General features: G+C 44.5%; 2 protein-coding genes across 4 annotated transcripts in view; one reads left to right on the top strand and one right to left on the bottom strand.

The window, feature by feature from the left end:
- The window catches only part of LOC134088652 (major facilitator superfamily domain-containing protein 3-like), a 31,656-nt gene extending 17,825 nt beyond the window's left edge, over positions 1 to 13,831 (bottom strand). The window contains exons 1-3 of the mRNA XM_062542718.1: positions 13,743 to 13,831; positions 12,430 to 13,199; positions 2,886 to 3,033 (exon numbers count right to left, since the gene is read on the bottom strand). Of these exons, the coding sequence (XP_062398702.1) occupies positions 2,886 to 3,033; positions 12,430 to 13,117 (836 nt within the window). The 5' untranslated portion in view covers positions 13,118 to 13,199; positions 13,743 to 13,831. The remainder of the gene's footprint in view (positions 1 to 2,885; positions 3,034 to 12,429; positions 13,200 to 13,742) is intronic.
- A 1,958-nt stretch (positions 13,832 to 15,789) lies between these two features.
- The window catches only part of LOC134088650 (uncharacterized), a 14,602-nt gene continuing 6,965 nt past the window's right edge, over positions 15,790 to 23,426 (top strand). For 2 of the 3 annotated variants that reach the window (XM_062542715.1, XM_062542717.1), the window contains exons 1-7: positions 15,790 to 15,839; positions 17,989 to 18,045; positions 19,071 to 19,205; positions 19,443 to 20,147; positions 20,507 to 21,211; positions 21,567 to 22,268; positions 22,835 to 23,426. The exon at positions 22,835 to 23,426 is cut by the window's right edge and continues 113 nt beyond it. In XM_062542715.1, coding sequence (XP_062398699.1) covers positions 18,024 to 18,045; positions 19,071 to 19,205; positions 19,443 to 20,147; positions 20,507 to 21,211; positions 21,567 to 22,268; positions 22,835 to 23,426 — 2,861 coding nt within the window. In that variant the 5' untranslated portion in view covers positions 15,790 to 15,839; positions 17,989 to 18,023. The remainder of the gene's footprint in view (positions 15,840 to 17,988; positions 18,046 to 19,070; positions 19,206 to 19,442; positions 20,148 to 20,506; positions 21,212 to 21,566; positions 22,269 to 22,834) is intronic. The other variant, XM_062542716.1, reaches the window with a different exon arrangement.

Below are 23,426 nucleotides of genomic sequence, written 5' to 3'. Positions count from 1 at the left end.
TCTGGGCTCAGCGCGCAATTTGCTCTGAACTCCTTTTGGTTTTGTTGAGACTTGTTGAACCATGGCACCCTACGCTGAATTTGTCATAAGCCCACTGCAGCATCTTGAGGATGCTTTACGCTCATGCCTAGCACTCCATAATGATTGTGGAAATGATGAAAGAAATGGCTTACACTGACTTGATCTGAACACCCTTGGCCTTATTAGCGCAACGTTTTTGAATTAGTGGAAAAGAAGAACGACGCATTTTATTAGTGTCTTCTCTGCCTGCCAAGGCATCATACAATGTTTCTCTTTCAATTAAGTAACAAATAAATTAAATAATTGTTCTCTAGTGTTGTTATTTCATAACTACATGATCTTACCTAATGGGAATGGATTGCTGTGTTGTGCTTATGATCTTGCTTTTTTTTTAAACAAATTCAGAAACTGTTTAAAGATTGGTGTGCCGAGAGTGCCATTAGTATTTTCACCTAAAATCAGTTGATTGAGCAGGAGTTTTGATGTGAAAATGATAAAAGGACATTATAACTATAATCCATCAAGGTTATTTTATGTTTAATACTTAAGTACACAGTAAGGCAAATATTTTTATACTTTTATACTAATCGAGTGGAAATTTAGAGTGAATACTTCCAGTTTTACTGGAGTAATATTTTACACAAGATATCTACTTTCACTAAAGTAAGTAGTGAGTGTACTTCATCTACCACTGAGTACAACAAACACTGCACTGAAAAAGACACAAAAATGGGCTTCAAGTGACAAACAAAAAAAGATGCAGAAATGTTGGATGATACAGTAAAAGCAAGGGGCAAATATGAATACAGTGTTGTCTAATGTGCAACACACATCCAGATTCACATCACACATCCAACTACAATTGTAAATGTAATGTAAATGAAATTGGCAATGTAAAAAACATCTCTCACACATACATACACACAGTATCTCCTCAAAAGTGTAACTTCAATACATGTACACATGCACAAAAAATGACACCCCCTCATGTTTGCAACATGAAACCCAGCGAAACAACAGGCCCAGTGGATTGTATTTGGATGACGTTATAGTGTAAGTTCCTGTGCTCTCCACCCATCCTGGTGGTTTTGTGAGGGGGGGGGGGGGGGGCAGCGGGGCCTCTCCTGTCCGTCCCTCCAGCCTCTCGGGCCCCCCTGGCGCTCTCCGCCTGCCCAGGAAATGAGTGCCACAGCCCGGCATCACCTCACACCTCACCTGGAGAGTGACAGCTCTTGCGCAGGGCTGTGTTTACTTCCATTACTCCAACCAACCCCAGGGGAGGGGAGGGGGCAGCAAGGTGAGGAGTGTTGGGGTGGGGTGTGTGTGTGTGTGTGTGTGTGTGTGGGAGGGGGGTGTGTGTGTGTATGTGTATGGGGGGGGGGTGATGAGTGAGGGACGGCAGTAGTGAGAAAACTCAGAGGAGAAGAGGGGTGGTTGGAGGAGGACAAGAGGCCAAGAGAGAGTAAATGTGTGTATATATATGATGTGTGTATGTGTATGTGTATGTGTATGTGTATGTGTATGTGTATGTGTATGTGTGTGTGTGTGTGTATGTGTATGTGTATGTGTATGTGTATGTGTATGTGTATGTGTATGTGCATGTGCATGTGCATGTGTATGTGTGTGTGTGTGTGTGTGTGTACAGTATGTGTATGTGTTTGTGTGTGTGTGTGTGTGTGTGTGTGCGTGTATGAATGTTTAATGGAGAGGAGAGAGAGGGAAAGACAGCAACCGGTAAAAGTCTGAAATAAGGAGAGATGCGATATGCCCCCGTCCCTCACCTGAGCAAAACCTCCCCAAAGGGCTATAAGGCAACGCGGACCGAGAGTGAGAGAGAATGTGCGTGTCTGCCTACAGATGTGTGTGTGTGTGTGTGTGTGTGTGAGGGGGACAAAACGTGAAAAACAAGATTTCCCAAAGTGACCCTCCCTATCCTATGGTGAGTGTGACAGAGGAGCTAAATGTTTATTCCCATCACTATCCGACAGCACCTGGAGGAATTACCTGGTATGCTCGGAGCATGAAGTATCTTGGTTACCTGTGCAATGAGTTACCATATCTGAGAGGTGACATGAGCTGCATTAGCGCCTGTGCTATGTGCACCACTCTACAGTGCCAAAGGAAGCAGTGCTTCTTGAGGGCTGTTATCTGAGATGTACTGTATCACCGCCTGACATGTGTGCGCTAAGCTACCTGTGGAAGCAGCACATGGTGAGGGCAGTGTACCTGTGCTGTGATGCACATGTGTGCGCTACGCAAGTAGGCAGTGCTCCTTAGGGCTGTTACCTGGGCTGAGATGTATTACCACCTAAGACACGGTATGTGCGTCACGCTAAACTACCTGTGGAGGCATCCTGAGAGTTGGTAACTGTGCTGAGATGCGTCACCATCTGAGACACGTGTGCTACACTACACTGCTTGGGGAGGCTGCTTCCTGAGAGTTGTTACCTGTCACCTGTGCTGAGATGCATAACCACCTGAGACATGTGTGTTACACCAGTGGTTCTCAAATTTTCACAATGAAATTTTCACCTCAGAGAACATTAATTGACTCTCCAAGTACCACCATTATGTCTAGCATTAAAATACAGTTGCGTAGGACAATTTCAATATAATTTTACATTGTACATTCTATTTTGCATTGTTTTTTTTTTCTTTCCAAGAAAGATAAAAAACTATTTTTAAATGTAAGGATTTTTTCAAGTGATTATTTTGTCTTCATGAAATAAAACATCTTGGAGACTCCCAGAGTACCACAACAGAGAGTCCGGGTACCACCACCAGTGGTACCCGTAACACAGTTTGAGAACCACTGTGTTACACCACACTGCTTGTGGAGGCAGCTGCTGCCTGAGGGCTGTTACCTGTGCTGTGAGAGCAGCAGGCCGGCGATGGAGGAGCCGGCGATGGAGAAGCCCATGGCGATGATGCCGTTCCAGAAGCCCAGCTCACGGGACGTCATGTGATGGTCCAGCAGGAAGAGCGGGAACATGCTCATAGCACCCTGCTCACCTGTGAGGGCATATAACATTATGTTATATTACAGTAGGTTATGTTATGTTATGTTATGTTAGCCTGGTAGTAAACCAGACCCTGGAATCTTTCATATTAAGGATCTGGCCACGAATAATGAAAATGGCCCAACTCGAGGGGCGGCACCAAGCATGCATTTAAAAATCTCTCTGCACGCAATGGGATAACATTGCGACCAAAAACAAAAGTTGTCACACTGTCGTCATCAGTTTAGCTCACCCACACCTTTTTTGGTTACCACCGATGGTTGGGGAAAATGTAATGTGCATCATTGCTCGTGGCCAGAGTATCTTGCGGACACAATTCAAATTGTGCTCTCGCGAGAACTCTGGATTTCCAGGGTAACGTTATGTAATATTTTGTTATGTTATGTTATACCAAATCAGACATAATTATGAGAAGAAAAAAACTTTGACAATGGCAACATTAATTTATGTATTATTCATTTATCATTTCAAATGAACTTTATTGAAAATTAGAAATAAAAAGTTAAAGGTAAAACACTGAACGTTGTTCTGAAATGATGCCTGAATGACTGAATAAAGCAAGCAGGCCTTGTTCTCACAGTCAGCCATGTTTTTTTTGTTTATCTCCGACGTTGTTCACCTGCAATGCTTTGAGGTCGGACCTTGTGAGCTCCAAGTGGGATACACTGGACCTCCTAGGTGTCTGGAATGCGGCATTAGTATGTTGGGGCAGTTTCAAAGACTTCCAGAAACAGCTTTCTTACTTCTACCGCATTCAATGGCTATCAGAACAGATCATTTGACTTATGTCCTCTAATAAATTAATCTTTTACAACAGCTAATGAACAAATTCCTTATGACAGCTGGAATCAAAAGGTACTCCCCTGAGGAAACTACCCACATCAGACACACATACTCTTCTCTGGTAGTTTTCAGTCTTTGAGGTATGCTTATAGCTTTCCAGCACAGGTCATTAACCTGAGCGAGCAGAGTCCATGTAACTAAAAATTCTCATGACACGTCTGTTTAAACAATATTCAAACCTCCCACATTCTTTTTGAGAAAGTGTTATGACTTAAAATCGAAAAAAAAACAAAAAAAAGATGCAGATTTCTACATGAAAAATATATTTTCAAATCCTAGACAGCTTCCCCCCCCCTTCTGCTTGCCATGACATCACAGGGTCTCTGAGACAGCGGGCTGCTCGTCAGATAGCTCTCCGCCGCTGTGTCGCTGTGTGGCGTCGACTGAAGGGGGAGACTCGGTAGACTGCCGCGGTGTATTATTTAGAGTGGCTGTCATTATTTATGGAGCCTGACTTCAGTAAAGACCGCGAGACAGCAGACTGACTGACAGCTCTGAGACTGCTGTCAAAACTAGCAAAGGGGGAGAAAAAAAAAAGAAAAAGAAAAACAGATGACTTATCTCGGGTGCGACAGGAAAAAAAAACACAACAGAAACAGAAAATCAAATCAAAAAAAAAGAGGAGAGGGAGAGAGTTATCAGATACATCTGAGGGGAAAAAGAACCCGCCGTTAACGCTAAAAATGCCGCGTGAGTGTTCCGACAACTCTGTGACAACGCTCCCCCCCACACCCCTTCACTATCTCAGTGATCAACTCTGACAGCTGAACTAAAACGTGAGGAAAGTATGAAAGAGCCAAGAACACTGCGACCGTAGTGTAGTCACATTCCTCACGTTCAGCAAATCTATCCCTTTTTCCCGACTTTCCCTGACATCAGCCAACTGTGGCAATTACTGCAGACCCCTCTCGTTCACAAAAGAACGCCGGAGCTTTCCGCGTCACCTTCATCCTTCAGCGTTCAAACGGCTAAACGCTAAAAAAAGAACAAAAACTCGAGTGCAGTGTCGAGTGGTTAAAGCCTGCTTACACTCGCAGTAAAGCCCCCGTTTGCCTTGCCGCTGAAATGAATCAATTTGCTTTCAAAGTGGGGGCGCAACATGGAGTGTCAGGATGCATTTGCTTTACCCGGCGAGTCCGCGCTCCCTCTGAAGGCTCGGAGGGCCCAGCGATGTGTCTTCGCCGCGCCTGCAACAGTGTTTCCAACTGTTGTGTGTGATGGAGCTCTGATGATGCACGGTGATAGGGAGTGAATTCAAGAAAGCCGCTGGAACGCGTCGCGTGCGTTCCAGCGCTTTCAATTTTTGCAGTCTTAGGGCTTCTGCTTTAGTTTTGCCACCACGCTGCTTCAAAGTAGTTTTTATTTTTCAAAAGTGCGGCAGAAAAACAAACAAGGAGGCTGATTATTCAGTGCTATAAATAATCCGCGGAGCAACAATTGTCCATTTCTGTAGGGATTTCATTAGACAGCTACAAATACACAGACTGGCAGGGGGTGGGGTGGGGTGGGGTGGCTTGCTGTGTTTGATAGAGAGAGAGAGAGAGTGAGAGAGAGAGAGAGAGAGAGAGAGAAAGACAGAGAGCGAGAGAGAGAGAAAGAAAGAAAGAGTGTGGATTCTATACATAATCGCAAATGCCTATGGCCTAAGTTGTGGAAGAGTTGTAGTGCAATCAGGAATATTGGACACAGCGCAAAGCAGCCTGGATGAAGAGATCGGTGTGGTATGTGTCTGTGACAGACAGACAAACGAGACACATGAATGACAAAGGAGCTACATCATTGCTGTGTCAGTGACTACAAGACGTAGGATGGGAAGTAGAGAAGAACTTGCAAAGTAGGACTGCAGTTCACGGCCATTAGTTGGAGGCTATGACAACAGTTTAAACAGTTTCGCAGGATATTTCACATGACAAAGGTGTTTTCTGTGGGCCTGAAAACATGAAGATTTGAACATGAAAACCTTGCATCTATTGCTGTATGGAGAGGAGACTCATTTAAGCATTTCCGTATAAATGCAGAACTTTTTTTAAAAAAAATGGACGGAACGAAGCGCTGTTATAAAAAAACACGCGTTGTTGTGTGATGACCCCTAAGACTCAGACAAAGTTGTGGCACTGGGAGTCTGAGGGATTTTAAGACTACAAGTGTTGGACGCTGGACAGCAGCCTATGAGATGCGGAGAGAAAGACGGGGATGCAGTGGACAGCAGTGTGGGGGCACAACGACAATAGTCAAGGACAACAACTCTGAACACTGAAGGAGCACAAGGGGTAGTGAGAGGGGTAATGTGAGGGGTGATGAGAGTAAATAAAGGCTGTTCTGCTGGGGGGGGGGGGGGGGGGGTGACAAGGGTCAACGAGTACAAGTCAGATGTATCAGAGAGGGTCCAATGCGTCGCAACAAGAGCTGGGGACACCACAGAGGAACAACAAAAAACACCAACACACCCTCAGGACGCTCACATGCACAGCTCCTATACATTTCTTTACATGCATGCATCTTTACACACTCTCTCTCACTCTTTCATACACACATGCACACACACACACACACAATCTCATGCACACTTTTTCTGTCAAACAAATATGCAGACACACACTCTCTACTCTCTAATAAGGTGACAAGGTGATAAATTTACAATAAAACTGCTTGACATACGTTATTGTTATTGTGACACCAAATATCACTACATTTTCATACTCACAATGTTATAAGCTACGTACTTTAGTCATCTAAACATTCTGGTATCCCAGAGTACCACAACCTTTAACCTATGTTTCCGTAGTGGACTCTATGCACACTATGTTTTAGTTTTGTTTTTATTTTTTGCTTCCAATGTAGATATAATTAGGGCTTCAACTAGCCATTATTTTCATAATCGATTATTTTGCTATTTACTGTTGACTGGTCTATAAAATGTTCGAAAATGGCTTATAAATGTTGACCAGTGCATTCAAAAGACCAAGATGATGTCCTAACATGTCTTGTTTTATCAATACATTCTGTTCACTCTCTTAGAGCACTAAATAAACCACAAAATATTCAAGTGCAAGAGGCCAAAACCAGAAAAAGTTTAGTTGTATTCCTCACAATTACTCAAACAGATTACCAAAATAGTTTGTGATTCATTGAACAGTTCACAACTACTGTTATCATGGGCAATATATTGTGACAATATTGTATAATAGGGGTGCCAATAATCGTAGGCAACATGTTTTTGCTAAAAATATTTATTCATTTTTAAAATACATTTTAAATGAGATCTTTCTCAGAATACATTTGCTTCCATTCAAGGTTGGATTTGTGCCTCATTGTTTTCATTGTGAGATTACAATAATTTCATACCTACAGTATCTGTAGTCAACTTTACCAACGGTGCCAATAATTCTGGAAGGTACTGTAAACATAATATACCTGCAGGAGCGTGCGAAAGTTAAACTCAAGTCCCCTGAGTGTTGAGCTTGGGTGAGGCCAGCCCCTTTTCCCTTCAGGTCAACCCTGACCCCTCCCTCTGCATGTAGGTCAGTGTGCTTAAGTTTTCTGTGTGAAACTCGGGCTATACCCTGCCACAACAGGGTCAGCATTCTCAACCCAAAACAAAGGCAAACAAACACCGCACAAACAGAACAATCACACACACAACAATGATTTTACGAGCTATTCTAGCATATAGAGTGCGGTGACACTTAAACCTACACATTCGCCACTAGATTTTCATGCCGCGTTGACAGCTTAGCTATCGCCTGGATCGTATGGTCTTTCCGAAGGATGGACCAACTATTCAAAACAATCATGAAGCTTGAGCGTTAAACCATTTATGCATCGACATACAGACTTTATGGGAAAGGACTCTAACAGGGGAGCTACACTAGGCACGTTACTGAAGCGTTCCGTTTGCAAAGCGTATGTTGCAGCAGTTAATAATCAATGGAAATAGCTACATCGGACGCGACAGTGGCGCGTACATTCGAAAAAAACAGACCAGTCTTCTAAAAAGAATTTTACACGTCGCGAACGGAACCGCTCCCGTGTAATAAACTGAGTAATCTGAACTGCTGCGTGTGATTGAGTGGTACAGTGAGGTTTGGGGCAGCAGCATGGCATGAGATGCCCTCTGTGGAAATCTGTGTCTCTTTCGGTGTTTCTGTCCCCATGTGCTGAAAAGCACTCAGCCTGTGTGTCCGTGTGCCTCTTTGCCCTCATGCTCTCTTGCATATCTGCCCCCTACCCCTACATTCTCTCTCTCTCCTTCTCTGTCTCTCTCCCTCTCTATCTCTTTTTCTCTCCTACTCTCCCTCCCTCTCTCTGTCTCTCTCTCTCTCTCTCCCTTTCTCCCTCTCTCTCTCTTCTATACTCTCTCTCTCTCTCTCTCTCTCGTACATAGAGCACCATGTGGTGACTGTTCATTAATTCATCCGCCCTCAGCCTCCCCGCAGTCCTCTTCTCTTTCCCTCTGGAAAATATTTGCCTCTTGCCCGCGTGCGCGCCCCCTCTCTCCTCTCCTCTCCTCTCCTCTCCTCCGTCCGCACCCCCCACCCACACCCCCCCCTGGCGCTCCCCCCTCGGCTCTCTGAGCCCTGCTGTGCATACTGGGGGGGGGGGGGGGGGGCACAGAGGGATGGAGTCGGGGCGAGGGATGGGGTTTTGGGGCGGGTGGGGGTTTAGGGGGGGGGGGCATAGAGTGGGCCTTCCCATCATCCTCCCCCTCTCTTCTCACTCTTGTTGTCCCTCCTCTTCCTCCTCCCCCTCCTCTCTCTCTCTCTCTGTCTCTCTCTCACTCACTCTCTCGTTTGTTCATTCACTTGTTCGTTCGTTCGTTCGTCCGCTTGTCTGCCTCCACCTGGTCACTTCCCAGGGAAGCTGGCCGCCTGGCTGCCCAGTATTCATGCAATCCCCCCACCTCACACACACACACACACACGCACGCACGCACACACACACACACACACACACACACACACACACACACACACACACACACACACACACACACACACACACACACACACACACACACACACACACACACACACACACACACACACACACACACACACACACACACACACACACACACACACACACACACACACACACACACACACACACACACACACACACACACACACACACACACACACACACACACAGCCTTCTCCAGAGTCCAACCCTGAGACCAAAGCTCCCCCTCCACAGCCTGGGCCTGGCTGACGGCTTCCCAGCCACACGGGCCCCATAGCGAGGGGGGAACCCACCGCCTGGCTCCGCCACGGTGCCCCTCCGCACGCCACAGCACGCCTCACCCTCCGCCCGCACCCCTCTACCACCCTCCTCCCATCCCAGAGCCCTGCTGGGGGTTCTAGCCACGACCTGACCTCTGACAGTGCAGGGGTCACACAAACACTCACACACACACACACACACACACACACTCACACACACACTCAGAGACAGACAGACAGAGCCCTCTCATTGGCTGGAGCATGCCAGCCAGCCAGACTGACAGCAGTTTGGGATTGATGTCTTCATTAAGCTGTGGGGATGATTCTGGGGGAAATCAGTGTGGGAGGGATCTCCTCCATAATGTTGATAAGCATACATGTACAGTGTGTATACACACACATACTATACACTCCTTTTCCAAGATACACAAAACTCTACGGTAGCTCAAGAGACCTGTTCTTAAACTGTGCTGAATCAAATTAAGTCGAGATCAAGTCCAGTTGATCTCCTGGCAAAATCCCATCACAATAGATACTATTTACATATCCTTACATATACTATATCTAATACTTCATAATCCATACATATTTTTATTTTCTGTTCTATACACGCTACCAACGTCTAAAAAAACAACAACTTTTGAAATAAATACAGCTAGGTCAACAAACACGGAAGCAAAGAACCTCCAATCTACTGTGACAACAATGATTACTCTAATGACAACTCCACAGGGGTGAAGAGGTTGCAGCAGCATTGACTGAGGAGGGGACGGAGAGCCCAGAGCCCGCAGCCGAAGGTGATGATGACTGGGACGATGATGGCCGGAGACACCCTAAGACAGATTATAGGGGCCCTGCCACTCTTAATGTGCTGTCTGGTGTCGCCTGCCGCTCTTCATCCGATTACTGCACCAACCCTGACTCTCTCTCTCTCTCTTTCTCTCCCCCCCCCTCCCCAGACAACACACACAAACACACATAAACACACACACAAACACACAGATCACACACAACGCATTAACGCTTTCTGTAAACTCAGCGCAATCATTCTACACGCATGGAGGTAAATTCGCAAACAAACACTCACAAGGCACACAGCGGCTAACAATGAGTTACACCATGATGCGCGCACACACACGTGTACACTGTGCACACGTACAAAAGGGGGAAAGAAAAACACACTGCAGATTTTTTTCCCATTTCAGTTAGAGGATGGAAACAGCACAGACACAAAGAGAGACTAATCCTTACATAATCTCCTTCTGCTGCCAAACACACACTATTCTGCTCATATTCGCTCGCTGATTCAATATGGCCTGGCCTGAGTCTACTGTATGGGCCACAGTGAGCTTCTGATAGAGGCAGCTCCATCGTCACAACAAACACAAACAGGTTTCAGTCACACACACACACACAGACACACACACACAAATATCCTGCGATCAATCATCTGATCAGCAGTCATGCATGCAAGAATCTTTTGATCTCATAACAGTAGACTTTCACCATGAATCTAGGAAATGGCTACAGAGCCACCTAGTGGTGATTGATAAGACAACAGTACCAAGTCGGCTGACCAACGAGATGCTTCACGGAGGCACAATTTAAGCTACTCTCATTCAGATGAGTCAATATTTACATCCATAAACTCTACTGGCCTGAAAATGGCTTGAGTAGTTTGCTTCACAGCCTACATGTCTCTCAGGCGTCATTCAAAATGTAAACATATTGTTTAAATTACAACCATGCACTACAACTGAATTCTATTTTATTGTTTTCATTTTGTGCTTTGTTTTTAAACTATATTCCCCAACATAATGCACATAATGTTCTTATTGTATTGCTTGGTCTATATTTGTAACCATTGTAGGCCTACTTTACTGCTTTAGTGCCAGATAGTCAAGATCGTTCAACCACGACAACTCTAACAAATTTGCAAGACAACACATTTTCAATTGGAGCCACAACAATCAATTGATTAATTGATTAGTTGCCCAAAATAATATCCAACTATTTTGCTAATTGATTACTCTTTTGCACACTATTTTAGGGCAAAAAGTAAAAAAAAAATATGATTTGAGCTTCTTGTGGTACATTTGAATATGTTATTCCTCTGTTGAACATGTTGTGATTGGGGCAGGGCAGTTGAACAGAACTTGCCAACTATTTCAACTTAATAAACCGGTTTAGAAATCATTTGGATGACTAGATTATCTGTTCCGGTGAAAATAGTGACTTTCCCAGCTCCCTTAAGCATTGGTTTTCGTCCCAGGCCGAAAACCAACCTTGCAACATTTGAACTTATCGTCCCGGTAAGAGAAGTGAGAAACAGGAAACTTGTTCATGTTTCTTACCTTGGAACATCCACATTGTTCTGCTGAACTTATGCTAACCTTTTCGCTAGCTTGTAAACAAATTCATGTTCTTTATCGTTACTTTTTTCCACAGGTAATAAGAAATGGCATGCACACTTTCTCCAGTAGAGGGGGGAAATATAGCTAATCCTGCCAAGGGGGCTTTAAATCAAAAAACGTTCAGGTGCATATCTCCCTCAGGTGCACTTATCCTGTGGTGACCGTGTCCAGCACACAGACAATACTCACACAAGGACAGGTTAAAGGTACAGCCTGCAATTGTCACAAAACATTTTGAGCTCAGTAGCCAATTACACTACATTCATTTACTTCCATGCTCCTGAAGCAACATGTTGATTGGCTGGAATAGTGTGCGGCTCGGTTCAGACCACTGCTTGTTTGTTATCTATGTATACAGTAGATACAGAACTGTGCACAAACACCACTAGAAGACCACCTGGGGGCATTCCAAGTACATGTGGTTTAGTGACAAACCTGGGTAAGTTAACTCAGTTTAAGTTGTAAACCTCCTAATAGAAGAGCTGTACAGCTTTATTCTCCTAACACAAAAATGTCAATGGGCTCTTGTTGTAGGAGGCTTACCACTTACTCTGAGTTAACTTACCTAGGTTTGTCACTGAACCATTTGGAATACCCAGGCCCCAGGACGAATTTGCTAAATTTGAGGATCAAAATAGCAGACCTCACCTTTAGTACATAAATAGGCCTCTGTTTTGGATCTACTGTATGATACATATCTACTATGTGTAGCCTTTCATAGCAGACTAGACTTCCTGTTCTAAATGTCCCAAATGTCCCTCAGGGTCCATAAAATCTGTGTGTCTACCTGCTTGTCTGTCTTACTGTCTGATCAACCTATTTTTTTTACAGACATACTAAGGTACAACTATTATGCTTATGAATGAAATAAGGAGTAAAATTGGTCATCTGTGGTGATCGTGACATTACCTAGCTTGTAGGTGAGGACATAGAGAACAGTCCACGGTGTCCCTGGCACAGACATCAGCTTCCGCCACACTCTCCAGGGCCGCAGGGCGTCTTTGGAGGCTCTCCTGCCCTCCCCGGCGGGCTTGGACAGCTCCCCGTCCAGGATGGGCGCGCCCCACACGAACAGCGCCACGCCTCCGTACACACAGGCCAGCAGCGTGAACATCCAGCCCCAGCCGGCCACGTCGATCACGGCGAGCAGCCCGCCGCCGGCGAACACCGAGCCGGCCTTGTAGCCCACCACCTGCACGGTGTTGCCCAGGCCCAGCTCGCCCTGGCCCCTCAGCAGCCGGACGGCAGCCCCGTCTGCAGCGATGTCCTGCACGGACGCCAGCACGTTCATCGCCAGCAGGGCCCCCGCCACACCCAGAAACTGCGCGTCCGGCGACAAAGAGGCACTGGCCAGGCACGTCATCGCCAGGCCTGTGACCGTGCCGACTAGCCATCGGCGCTTGGTGCCCGCTCTGTCCACCAGCGGCGCCCACAGGACCTTTAGGACCCAGGGGAAGAAGAGGGCTTTGGTCAGACTGATGCGCGTGAGCGAATGACCAGCCCCACGCAGGTAGACCGGCAGCAGGGATGACTGCAGGCCATATGGAATGCCCTGGACGAAGTAGAGGAGTCCCAGGAACACCAGCTTGTCATTCATGATGCCACGATAGGAACGGGACACTCTTCAGCTCATCTTGTACCAGCTAGTCTACTGAAGGGGTACCACTACTGAGTCGAACCTTTAACAAAAAGGCACAAAAAAGAGCTGTTTCAGGTTGAACTCAAGTCTGATAGAGAATCAAGCAACAGCAACTGCAGTTTACTCTGCAATCGTCTAATATAATTGTAGGCTACTACACCAGAGGTTGCCATTAGACAACTCTCACAGTCAATTAAGCAGCTTACCGCTTCATATTCAAGATACGATCAACATAACCTACTGATGGGGGAAATTCTGTCATTTAGGCTACTTTAGCAGCTATGCATGCAAACGTGCAATCTCTAGTGGCATTTTGCTCAATATATCGTTTAGCCAAAGAATAATCTCTGCTGTCTACTGAGTGAGTAACGTTATGATAACGTGATTTATGGAGATTTATGGACAAACTCCCCACCTGACCGTCTCATTCATACAGGCTAACATTACGTTACGGGCACACATGCAGCTTATCAAACCAGAGGTGTTTTCATGCAGTAGCCTAACATCGTGAAAGCTATCTGAAGAGCTAAATTGATAGTCACATAACATGCAGCCAAGACAAAACACCAATAAACATATTCACATCATGTTTTGTAAATCAGCCACGCCAACACTCCTTGTTGTACTCAGTCCAGAACGGCACTTGATGTTCCTTTCCAACCTTGGCACTTCCGCGCTTCCATATGACGTCACATAAGAAACAAGCCAATGAAATACTAGCCCCGTTTACATGTGTGAAAAAAGGCTGGAATGTTTGAACAAACTACTTTATATACACCAACATGGACACTTATATTCCGATTAGAAACGGAATAACTGCTCAATCGGAATAAAAAATGTCATTTCATACCTCGGAATGAAAATGTCTGATCCGATCAGAATTGTAATCGAAATTAATTAGAGGTGGTAGTCCGTCTGAACTGGCCTACTTGCTATTCCCAATGAAAAGTACAAGGATACAAGGATAAGGATGTGTATTTGTCACATGCGATATGATTATTAATGGAAAGAATGCAGTGAAATGGTCAGTTCCTTCGAAGGGGGCAGATGGGGTGTGTGTGTGTGTGTGTGTGTGTGTGTGTGTGTGTGTGTGTGTGTGTGTGTGTGTGTGTGTGTGTGTGTGTGTGTGTTTGGGGGGGAAGCACCAAGGGACACTCAGGAGCAACAGGGACAAGGGAAAACTTCCTTGTTCAGGAAGAAACCTTGGGCAGATCCACGGCTCAAGGGACAACCCAACTGGGGTCGTGCTATAGAAGGAGCCTATAGTGTGTGTGTGTGTGTGTGTTTGTGAGGGGCAGGGGAATCCTAAGGGCAGGCATGTGTGATGTCTTGGGTGGAGTGGTGGTGGGACAGTTAAAAAATAGGGTGGGGGGGCATGGGGGGGAGTAATAGTGTACTGTATGTAGGGGTTGGAGGGTTAAGGGGCAGTGTATGTGTGTAGGGATGTGTGCATTTGTGTGTGGGGGTGGGGGGGGGCAGTGTGCCTCTGTGTGTAGGGCAGTGGCATACTGATGATTCAGAGGGTGCTGGGCAGTGTTGTCGTATGTACAGTATGTGGCTTAATAAGATGCAGGTAAGGGGCAGTGTGTGTGTGTGTGTGTGTGTGTGTGTGTGTGTGTGTATGTGTGTGTTGGAGGGGGCAGTGCTGTGTGTGTGGGGCAGTGGCATATGATTCAGTGTAGCAGTGTGTTGTATTAATAAGGGGCAGTGTGTCTGTGTGTGTGTGTGTGTGTGTGTGTGTGTGTGTGTGTGTGTGTGTGTGTTTCACTGATCTAAACCCATAGTCTAAAGTGTGATGCTCATGAACGTAAAGGGTGTTTGAATTGACATGCTATCTTGACAGCTGTATGCCAAGAGCATAGTTCTAAAGAGTTGTTCATATTTCTTAGTTAATCATGTTTTGGGTGTAACATCCATTAGATTAATGAAAGTGGGACCATGCCTAACAAACTATTACAAATTGCATGTGCTACTATGCATAAGAAACTGTCTGATAAAGAAAGAAAGAGTGTGGTGGTATAGCATAGGCTATAGTGTATAAGGAACTGGTCTAGCATGAGAGAAAATTCCCAGCTGCCACCGTTGTGCCCTGAAGCAAGATCACTTTACCCTGAGCTGCTCCAGAGAGACAGGCCCTTGTAATGATTGACATAGCCTACAGCATGTAAGTCACTCTGGATAAAAGCCAAATGAGTACAGTAGCCTACATATCTGAGTGAAGTAACTCACCTCTGTCTTAAAAACCTGGCTTTCATGTGAACTTAACAAAAGTAAATATGGACTCTAAGCTGTGTCCTATAACACTCTGTAAAGCGCCATGAGACATGTGTAAGGATTTGGCGTTCTAGAAGTGAAATTTAGTTGAAACTGAAATTGAAATAGAGCCCTATAGGCCTATTGGTGAAAAAACCGTTTCAGCTCGTTTAATTTTAGAGTGTGGCTATTTGTGTGTGGTCCTGTTGCCTGCTACAGTAGTAAGGGAGTGAGAAAACTGAAATGGAGATGGAGTAACACCGCTCTCTGGTGGACTTTTCAGAGACATCTCTCTTCTTTAGCTGAGTAGATATTAATCACTGATCCACCTCTTTCACTGAAGGTGGAAGTTTTTGGTTTCACTTTCACTCTGGCAATTCTTCATACAGCTAGTGAACATGTTGGTTGGTAGCCTACGCAGCAATTAGTAAGTTATTGTTTTTGTCTTTTTAATCAAATTATTCACTCAATTTCAGAAATATGAGTTATTGGTCTTTGAAATGTTTTCTAACGCATTTCCCTTGGATGGGCTGACTATTTCGTTCGCACTGTTTTTATGTGTAACAGGCCTCGGCAAGGTTAGCCTAGGCTACTGCAAGATTATAGGCCTAGTTGTGTTGTTGAAAAGGATTTTGACATATAATTAACATTTCTAACTAATCAGATAGGCTACCATCATACTGGTTTCTGTGGACCATAGGGGTACAGGTCTAGGAGAGACTACCGTAGGCCATTTCCAAATCATAAGCCTAGGCTAGGCCTAGGCCTAGACAGCCCAAAGCCATGGCTCTGCCTAGCTTATAGCGGAGCATGATCCATTTCCTTTAGCTGGGACGTTTACCAGAACATATCTTAGGCTATACATTTATGAGGTAGGCTAGCCTATGTTTTAAAATGGTTGCGGTATAGGCCTAGCCTATTGCTTATTCTGTTACCGGCTATGGTCCTCTTGAGAATATTGGGTCCGAATCAGATTCGGTCCGGGTTTTATCAGTTACTAGGGTTGATGTTTTTTTTTTTTAAATCATATTGGATTGTTGTGGATGTTCAATATCCCGATATTTTCAAACTCATTTTGGCTGATGCTGGTACCATATGCACACGTCTCCTTACTTCCTTTGTGGTCTGTCCTGTACTCAAATGAACCCATTAGCCTACTATTATTGTGCTGGCCTAGTTGATGCATGCAGGCAACACTCATTCCTAAACTTGTACTTATTGTCATCATGATGAGGAAACCATTAAACGTGTTGTGTAAAATATTGTGGCGCGGCTCGGACATGTTGATACTTGTCTTACGTTCATGCAAGGGGTTATGGTTAAGATTCTGGTGCTTATGTTATGAGATAGTTGACGGTTACGCATTATATAGCCTAGCCTAGGTGTAGCCTACTAGACTAGTCAGCTGATGTGTTGTGGGATAAGGGGTTTATGTTACGGGATGACACCCATGTTGTGGGATATAGCCACTGGGATCTTAAACAGGCCATTTTCTTGAATTGCCATTCTTCATGTTTATCTGATAATAAACTAGGCTACTTAGAATAAGGTAATTCTTGCTTAGTCATAATGTGCAGGTTGATACAATGTGTGACATTTTCAAATAAAAATGTAGATTTCATCTTATTTGAACAGATTTGTCTAATGCTTCCCCTGCGCTCATAGTTTGCTGATTTATCTGCCAGAGATGTTTATATAATTTGGCTTTTAGCCGTATTTTGCTTCATCAACTGTTTCCATTCCCCATAACCATTACACAATAGGCTGCAAGTACAGGTTATAGTCACTGTCATCACTTGCAGACAGTGCCAATGTAGTACAATTATATAGATGCATATGATAGGCCTACTATATGAGCATTACCATAAGGAGAACCTAAAATAACATGGATTGTGAGTTGATAACTTAGATTCAATGCATTTGACTAGTTTCATCATAGGAGCAGTAATATATGTTAGCATTTACTGATTTTGTCAAGTTGACCTTCTAACAACATTGTTTTGTTCCTCTAGAACACTTTGGTCAATGTGAATCCCTGTAGCGGAATTTGATTGCCTTAGTGCAAATATATATATATATTTTAAAGGAAATGAAGACAATAAATGTATATATTCGCTTTGGACAAAGATGTTTGCTAAATAACCCTAACCATAACCATAACCATATTGTACGTGTAGTTGCGTAGGTTTAGATCAGGACCAAAACATGTTCCCTATGGTGAAATCCAGTTCTCATTAGAACACAGGTATTTCAAATGGCTGAAAATGAAACAGCCATCATTTATTTTTTAAAAATTTCGAAAGAGTTGATGGGGAGTTTTATCCTTTAACACTTACTTTTGACATTAGAATATCAATGACACAGAACATGTGGAATAGGCTATGGAGAGTAAGGGGAACAAGCTTCTGGAATTAAGGCCAATAAGTTTGCATTCTAATGTAGATGGATTATTAGATTAGTGAGGTGAGCAGATACAGACAGAGTACACAGACAGAGACTGCCTGAAGCACAGACATGTTGGGAGTTTGGTCTGTTTTTTTAATGACAGACTGATATTAATGTCTGTGATCCTACAGGCCATCATCACAGAACTGATCTCCTGAAACTGAAGATGAGTGCTGATCAGAAATCAGGTACAACAACATCAACAACAATAACACCCTTTAAACTAACTATTTAGTCACCCACTTCAACCCACTTTCAACTTACTTATCATATACATCAACATACCTCGTACTTCCATCTACATGTAGCTAATCAAGTACAAAAACACACTTAACTAACTAATCAGGTACAACATCACACTTTCCTTATGACCTGTAGCCTCTCTAACCTTATTTTTCTTTGACCAGTGATGTAAGGCCAAGTTGCAATTTTTAAAAGCATCAAATGATCTCTATGCTGTGCTGTCACAATTTTACTGCAAGAAAGTGAAAGTTTTGTATGAGGAAGACGATTGTCTGAACTGTTTCTGTTATAACTGTTTGTTTTATTTTTGGCAGCGTAAACTGCCATGACATAGGCTACTATATGTTACAATAGTGTTTTGACCTTAAAAGAGAAATCTGGCTAATTTTAACATAGAGCTCAGTTGATCATGTTCAGTAGTAAAAATTTGAAGAAAATCAGTGCTCTCTGGCTGGAGTTAGCTGGCTAGTGGCTAAAGCAGCCAAAGTGCCTCTAAGCTCTTTTATAAGGGCATGTCCTAAACTATTTTTGTGACAACAGACTGAAAATGTCATGACATGACTGAAAGTGTCATCAGAATCAGAATCAGCTTTATTGGCCAGGTTTGCATAAATACACAAGGTTATGACTCCGGTTAACATAATGTCATCACTATGGTGTATCATTGATTTCAAGTTGTGTCATATGAGTATTTGTGGTGTAATGATTAAACACCAATGATTAAAGCTGGGGAAAAACGGAACTGAGAATTCAGAAGTTTATTGATCGAATCAATACAAAAAAATAAAAGTAAAACACAATTAGGGTCACAATTTAACCACAAAATAATGCATGTGCATTGTGCACTAAATGAATACCTGGTATTGTGCACTAGAATACAATACTACATTGTGTTCACAAATGCAAATATGTTTAATTCAGTGCAGAATTGTGTTTACAGTACATAGTAGAGATGTATTTCTCATGACAGAAAGCCGTGGCAGTTTTTATGAACTCGACCATCGGATTTTGACTGAAATGGAGAAGAAGAGGGATGAAAAGAGAAGAGCAGAGGAGAGGAAGATGAAGGTGCAGAAGCAGAGAGAGACTCTCAGATCAGCAGCAGGTGATCACACACATAGAAACACACACACACACACACACATGCACGCATGCACAAACACGCATTGAGACACAAGGAATGTGAAGGAGTGTGTTTTTATGTTCCTGTGCACAAAGCTGTGAGTCAGTCCAACACATTCATGTTGAATGTGTTGGACTGACTGCCAACTGCCAAACCAGAGAGAGGATCATCAACATGATGTTCAGTGTGTTTCACAGAGTTGCATGATGTGTGTTTCAGGTGGAGTTTCACACATCTCAGACATGAGGATCGTGCTGCTGGGATACAGAAATGCTGGGAAGAGTTCATCAGGAAACACCATCCTGGGCAGAAAGGAGTTTGGTGCCTCTGGAAGAACAGCTGAGTGTGTGAAGAGAGAAGGAGAAACAGCAGGGAGACACATCACTGTAGTGGAGGCACCAGGATGGTACTATAACGACACAGTATACACAACTCCTGAACGTGATAAACGAGAGATTGTCCTCAGTGTGTCTCTGTGTCCTTTAGGACCCCATGCTCTACTCCTGCTCTTTTATGTGGGTGTGTCATTCACAGAGACACACAGAAGAGCAGTGCAGCAACACATGGAGCTGCTGGGTGAGAGAGTCTGGAGTCACACTATACTGCTGTTCGCCGGAGGGGACGTGCTGGGAGGCTCAAGTATTGAGCAGCATATTGAGAGAGGAGGAGAGGCTCTGAAGTGGGTTGTAGAGAAATGTGGGAACAGGTATCATGTTGTAAACAATATGAAGAGTGATGGTGTCCAGGTGACAGAGCTGCTGGAGAAGATAGAGGAGATGGTGGCAGGAAATAGAGGCCATCAGTTTGAGTTTGATGCAGAAAGATGTAAAGCACTGCAAGAGAAGAAGAGGGAAGAAGAGAGAAGAGCAGAGGAGAGGAAGATGAAGGTGCAGAAGCAGAGAGAGACTCTCAGATCAGCAGCAGGTGAGAGATTTGTTCAGCTGTCTATCCTCCACATAACACATTGAAGTGTCCATATTACAGCTCTTATCTACTCCATTCATTATTCACTGGTCTATAGCTTCTCCCTGAGTCCCCCTTTCTACCTTCACCTTTAACACACACACACACACACACACACACACACACACACACACATACACATATTTTCATTCTGTAATATTTGATAACATGTCTGACACACTCCTGTGCACAAATCTGTAGTCAGTCCAACACATTCATGCACAGCCCAGCAGAGCACAAACATCAACAGCCAAAACAGAGAGAGGATCATCAACATGATGTTCAGTGTGTTTCACAGAGTTTCATGGTGTGTGTTTCAGGTGGAGTTCCACACATCTCAGACATGAGGATCGTGCTGCTGGGAATCAGAGGTGATGGGAAGAGTTCATCAGGAAACACCATCCTGGGCAGAAAGGAGTTTGGTGTCTCAGGAAGAACAGCTGAGTGTGTGAAGAGAGAAGGAGAAACAGCAGGGAGACACATCACTGTAGTGGACGCACCAGGATGGTTTTATAGCTCCACTGTAGAGCAAATTCCTGAACGTCATAAGCGACAGATTGTCCTCAGTGTGTCTCTGTGTCCTCCAGGACCCCATGCTCTACTCCTGCTCATTAGAGTGACCGTGTCATTCACAGAGACACACAGAAGAGCAGTGCAGCAACACATGGAGCTGCTGGGTGAGAGAGTCTGGAGTCACACTATAGTGCTGTTCACCAAAGGGGACCAGCTGGGAGACACAAGTATTGAGCAGCACATTGAGAGTGAAGGAGAGGGTCTGCAGTGGGTTGTAGAGAAATGTGGGAACAGGTATCATGTTGTAGACAATATGAAGAGTGATGGTGTCCAGGTGACAGAGCTGCTGGAGAAGATAGAGGAGATGGTGGCAGGAAATAGAGGCCATCAGTTTGACTTTGATGCAGAAATCTGTAAAGCACTGCAAGAGAAGAAGAGGGAAGAAGAGAGAAGAGGAGAGGAGAGGAAGATGAAGGTGCAGAAGCAGAGAGAGACTCTCAGATCAGCAGCAGGTGAGAGATTTGTTCAGCTGTCTATCCTCCACATAACACATTGAAGTGTCCATATTACAGCTCTTATCTACTCCATTCATTATTCACTGTTCTATAGCTTCTCCCTGAGTCCCCCTTTCTACCTTCACCTTTAACACACACACACACACACACACACACACATACACACATACACATATTTTCATTCTGTAATATTTGATAACATGTCTGACACACTCCTGTGCACAAATCTGTAGTCAGTCCAACACATTCATGCACAGCCCAGCAGAGCACAAACATCAACAGCCAAAACAGAGAGAGGATCATCAACATGATGTTCAGTGTGTTTCACAGAGTTTCATGGTGTGTGTTTCAGGTGGAGTTCCACACATCTCAGACATGAGGATCGTGCTGCTGGGAATCAGAGGTGATGGGAAGAGTTCATCAGGAAACACCATCCTGGGCAGAAAGGAGTTTGGTGTCTCAGGAAGAACAGCTGAGTGTGTGAAGAAAGAAGGAGAAACAGCAGGGAGACACATCACTGTAGTGGACGCACCAGGATGGTTTTATAGCACTGTAGAGCAAATTCCTGAACGTCATAAGCGACAGATTGTCCTCAGTGTGTCTCTGTGTCCTCCAGGACCCCATGCTCTACTCCTGCTCATTAGAGTGACCGTGTCATTCACAGAGACACACAGAAGAGCAGTGCAGCAACACATGGAGCTGCTGGGTGAGAGAGTCTGTAGTCACACTATAGTGCTGTTCACCAGTGGGGACCAGCTGGGAGACACAAGTATTGAGCAGCACATTGAGAGTGAAGGAGAGGCTTTGCAGTGGGTTGTAGAGAAATGTGGGAACAGGTATCATGTTGTAGACAATATGAAGAGTGATGGTGTCCAGGTGACAGAGCTGCTGGAGAAGATAGAGGAGATGGTGGCAGGAAATAGAGGCCATCAGTTTGACTTTGATGCAGAAATCTGTAAAGCACTGCAAGAGAAGAAGAGGGAAGAAGAGAGAAGAGCAGAGGAGAGGAAGATGAAGGTGCAGAAGCAGAGAGAGACTCTCAGATCAGCAGCAGGTGAGAGATTTGTATACACACACACACACACACACACACACACACACACACACACACACGGACGTAGGCATGCACACACAGACAAACAGACATTATCACAGACACACACGCTCTCACTCACAAACACACTCACTCACTCACTCACTCACTCACTCACACACACACACACACACACACACACACAGACACAGACACAGACACAGACACAGACACAGACACAGACACAGACACACACAGACACACACAGACACACACACACACACACACACACACACACACACACACACACAAATATATATACTGTACACACACCACACACACACACACACACACACACACACACACACACACACACAGTTCTCTGGCACTGAGACAGAAAATGTGTCATATTTTCATTCTGTAATATTTAATAACATGTCTGACACACTCCTGTGCACAAATCTGTAGTCAGTCCAACACATTCATGCACAGCCCAGCAGAGCACAAACATAAACTGCCAAACCAGAGAGAGGATCATCAACATGATGTTCAGTGTGTTTCACAGAGTTTCATGGTGTGTGTTTCAGGTGGAGTTCCACACATCTCAGACATGAGGATCGTGCTGCTGGGAATCAGAGGTGATGGGAAGAGTTCATCAGGAAACACCATCCTGGGCAGAAAGGAGTTTGGTGCCTCAGGAAGAACAGCTGAGTGTGTGAAGAGAGAAGGAGAAACAGCAGGGAGACACATCACTGTAGTGGACGCACCAGGATGGTGGCTGAACTACACTGCAGAGCAAACTCCTGAACGTGATAAACGAGAGATTGTCCTCAGTGTGTCTCTGTGTCCTCCAGGACCTCATGCTCTACTCCTGATCATTACAGTGGATGTGTCATTCACAGAGACACACAGAAGAGGAGTGCAGCAACACATGGAGCTGCTTGGTGAGAGAGTCTGGAGTCACACTATAGTGCTGTTCACCAGTGGGGACTTGCTGGGAGACACAAGTATTGAGCAGCACATTGAGAGTGAAGGAGAGGGTCTGCAGTGGGTTGTAGAGAAATGTGGGAACAGGTATCATGTTGTAGACAATATGAAGAGTGATGGTGTCCAGATGACAGAGCTGCTGGAGAAGATAGAGGAGATGGTGGCAGGAAATAGAGGCCATCAGTTTGACTT

Source organism: Sardina pilchardus, chromosome 8 (genome assembly GCF_963854185.1).
Source record: "Sardina pilchardus chromosome 8, fSarPil1.1, whole genome shotgun sequence".
In the NCBI taxonomy this organism is placed as follows: Eukaryota; Metazoa; Chordata; class Actinopteri; order Clupeiformes; family Clupeidae; genus Sardina; species Sardina pilchardus.
The sequence above is the reverse complement of the archived record's forward strand: the minus strand, read 5'-3'. Positions and strand labels throughout refer to the sequence as shown.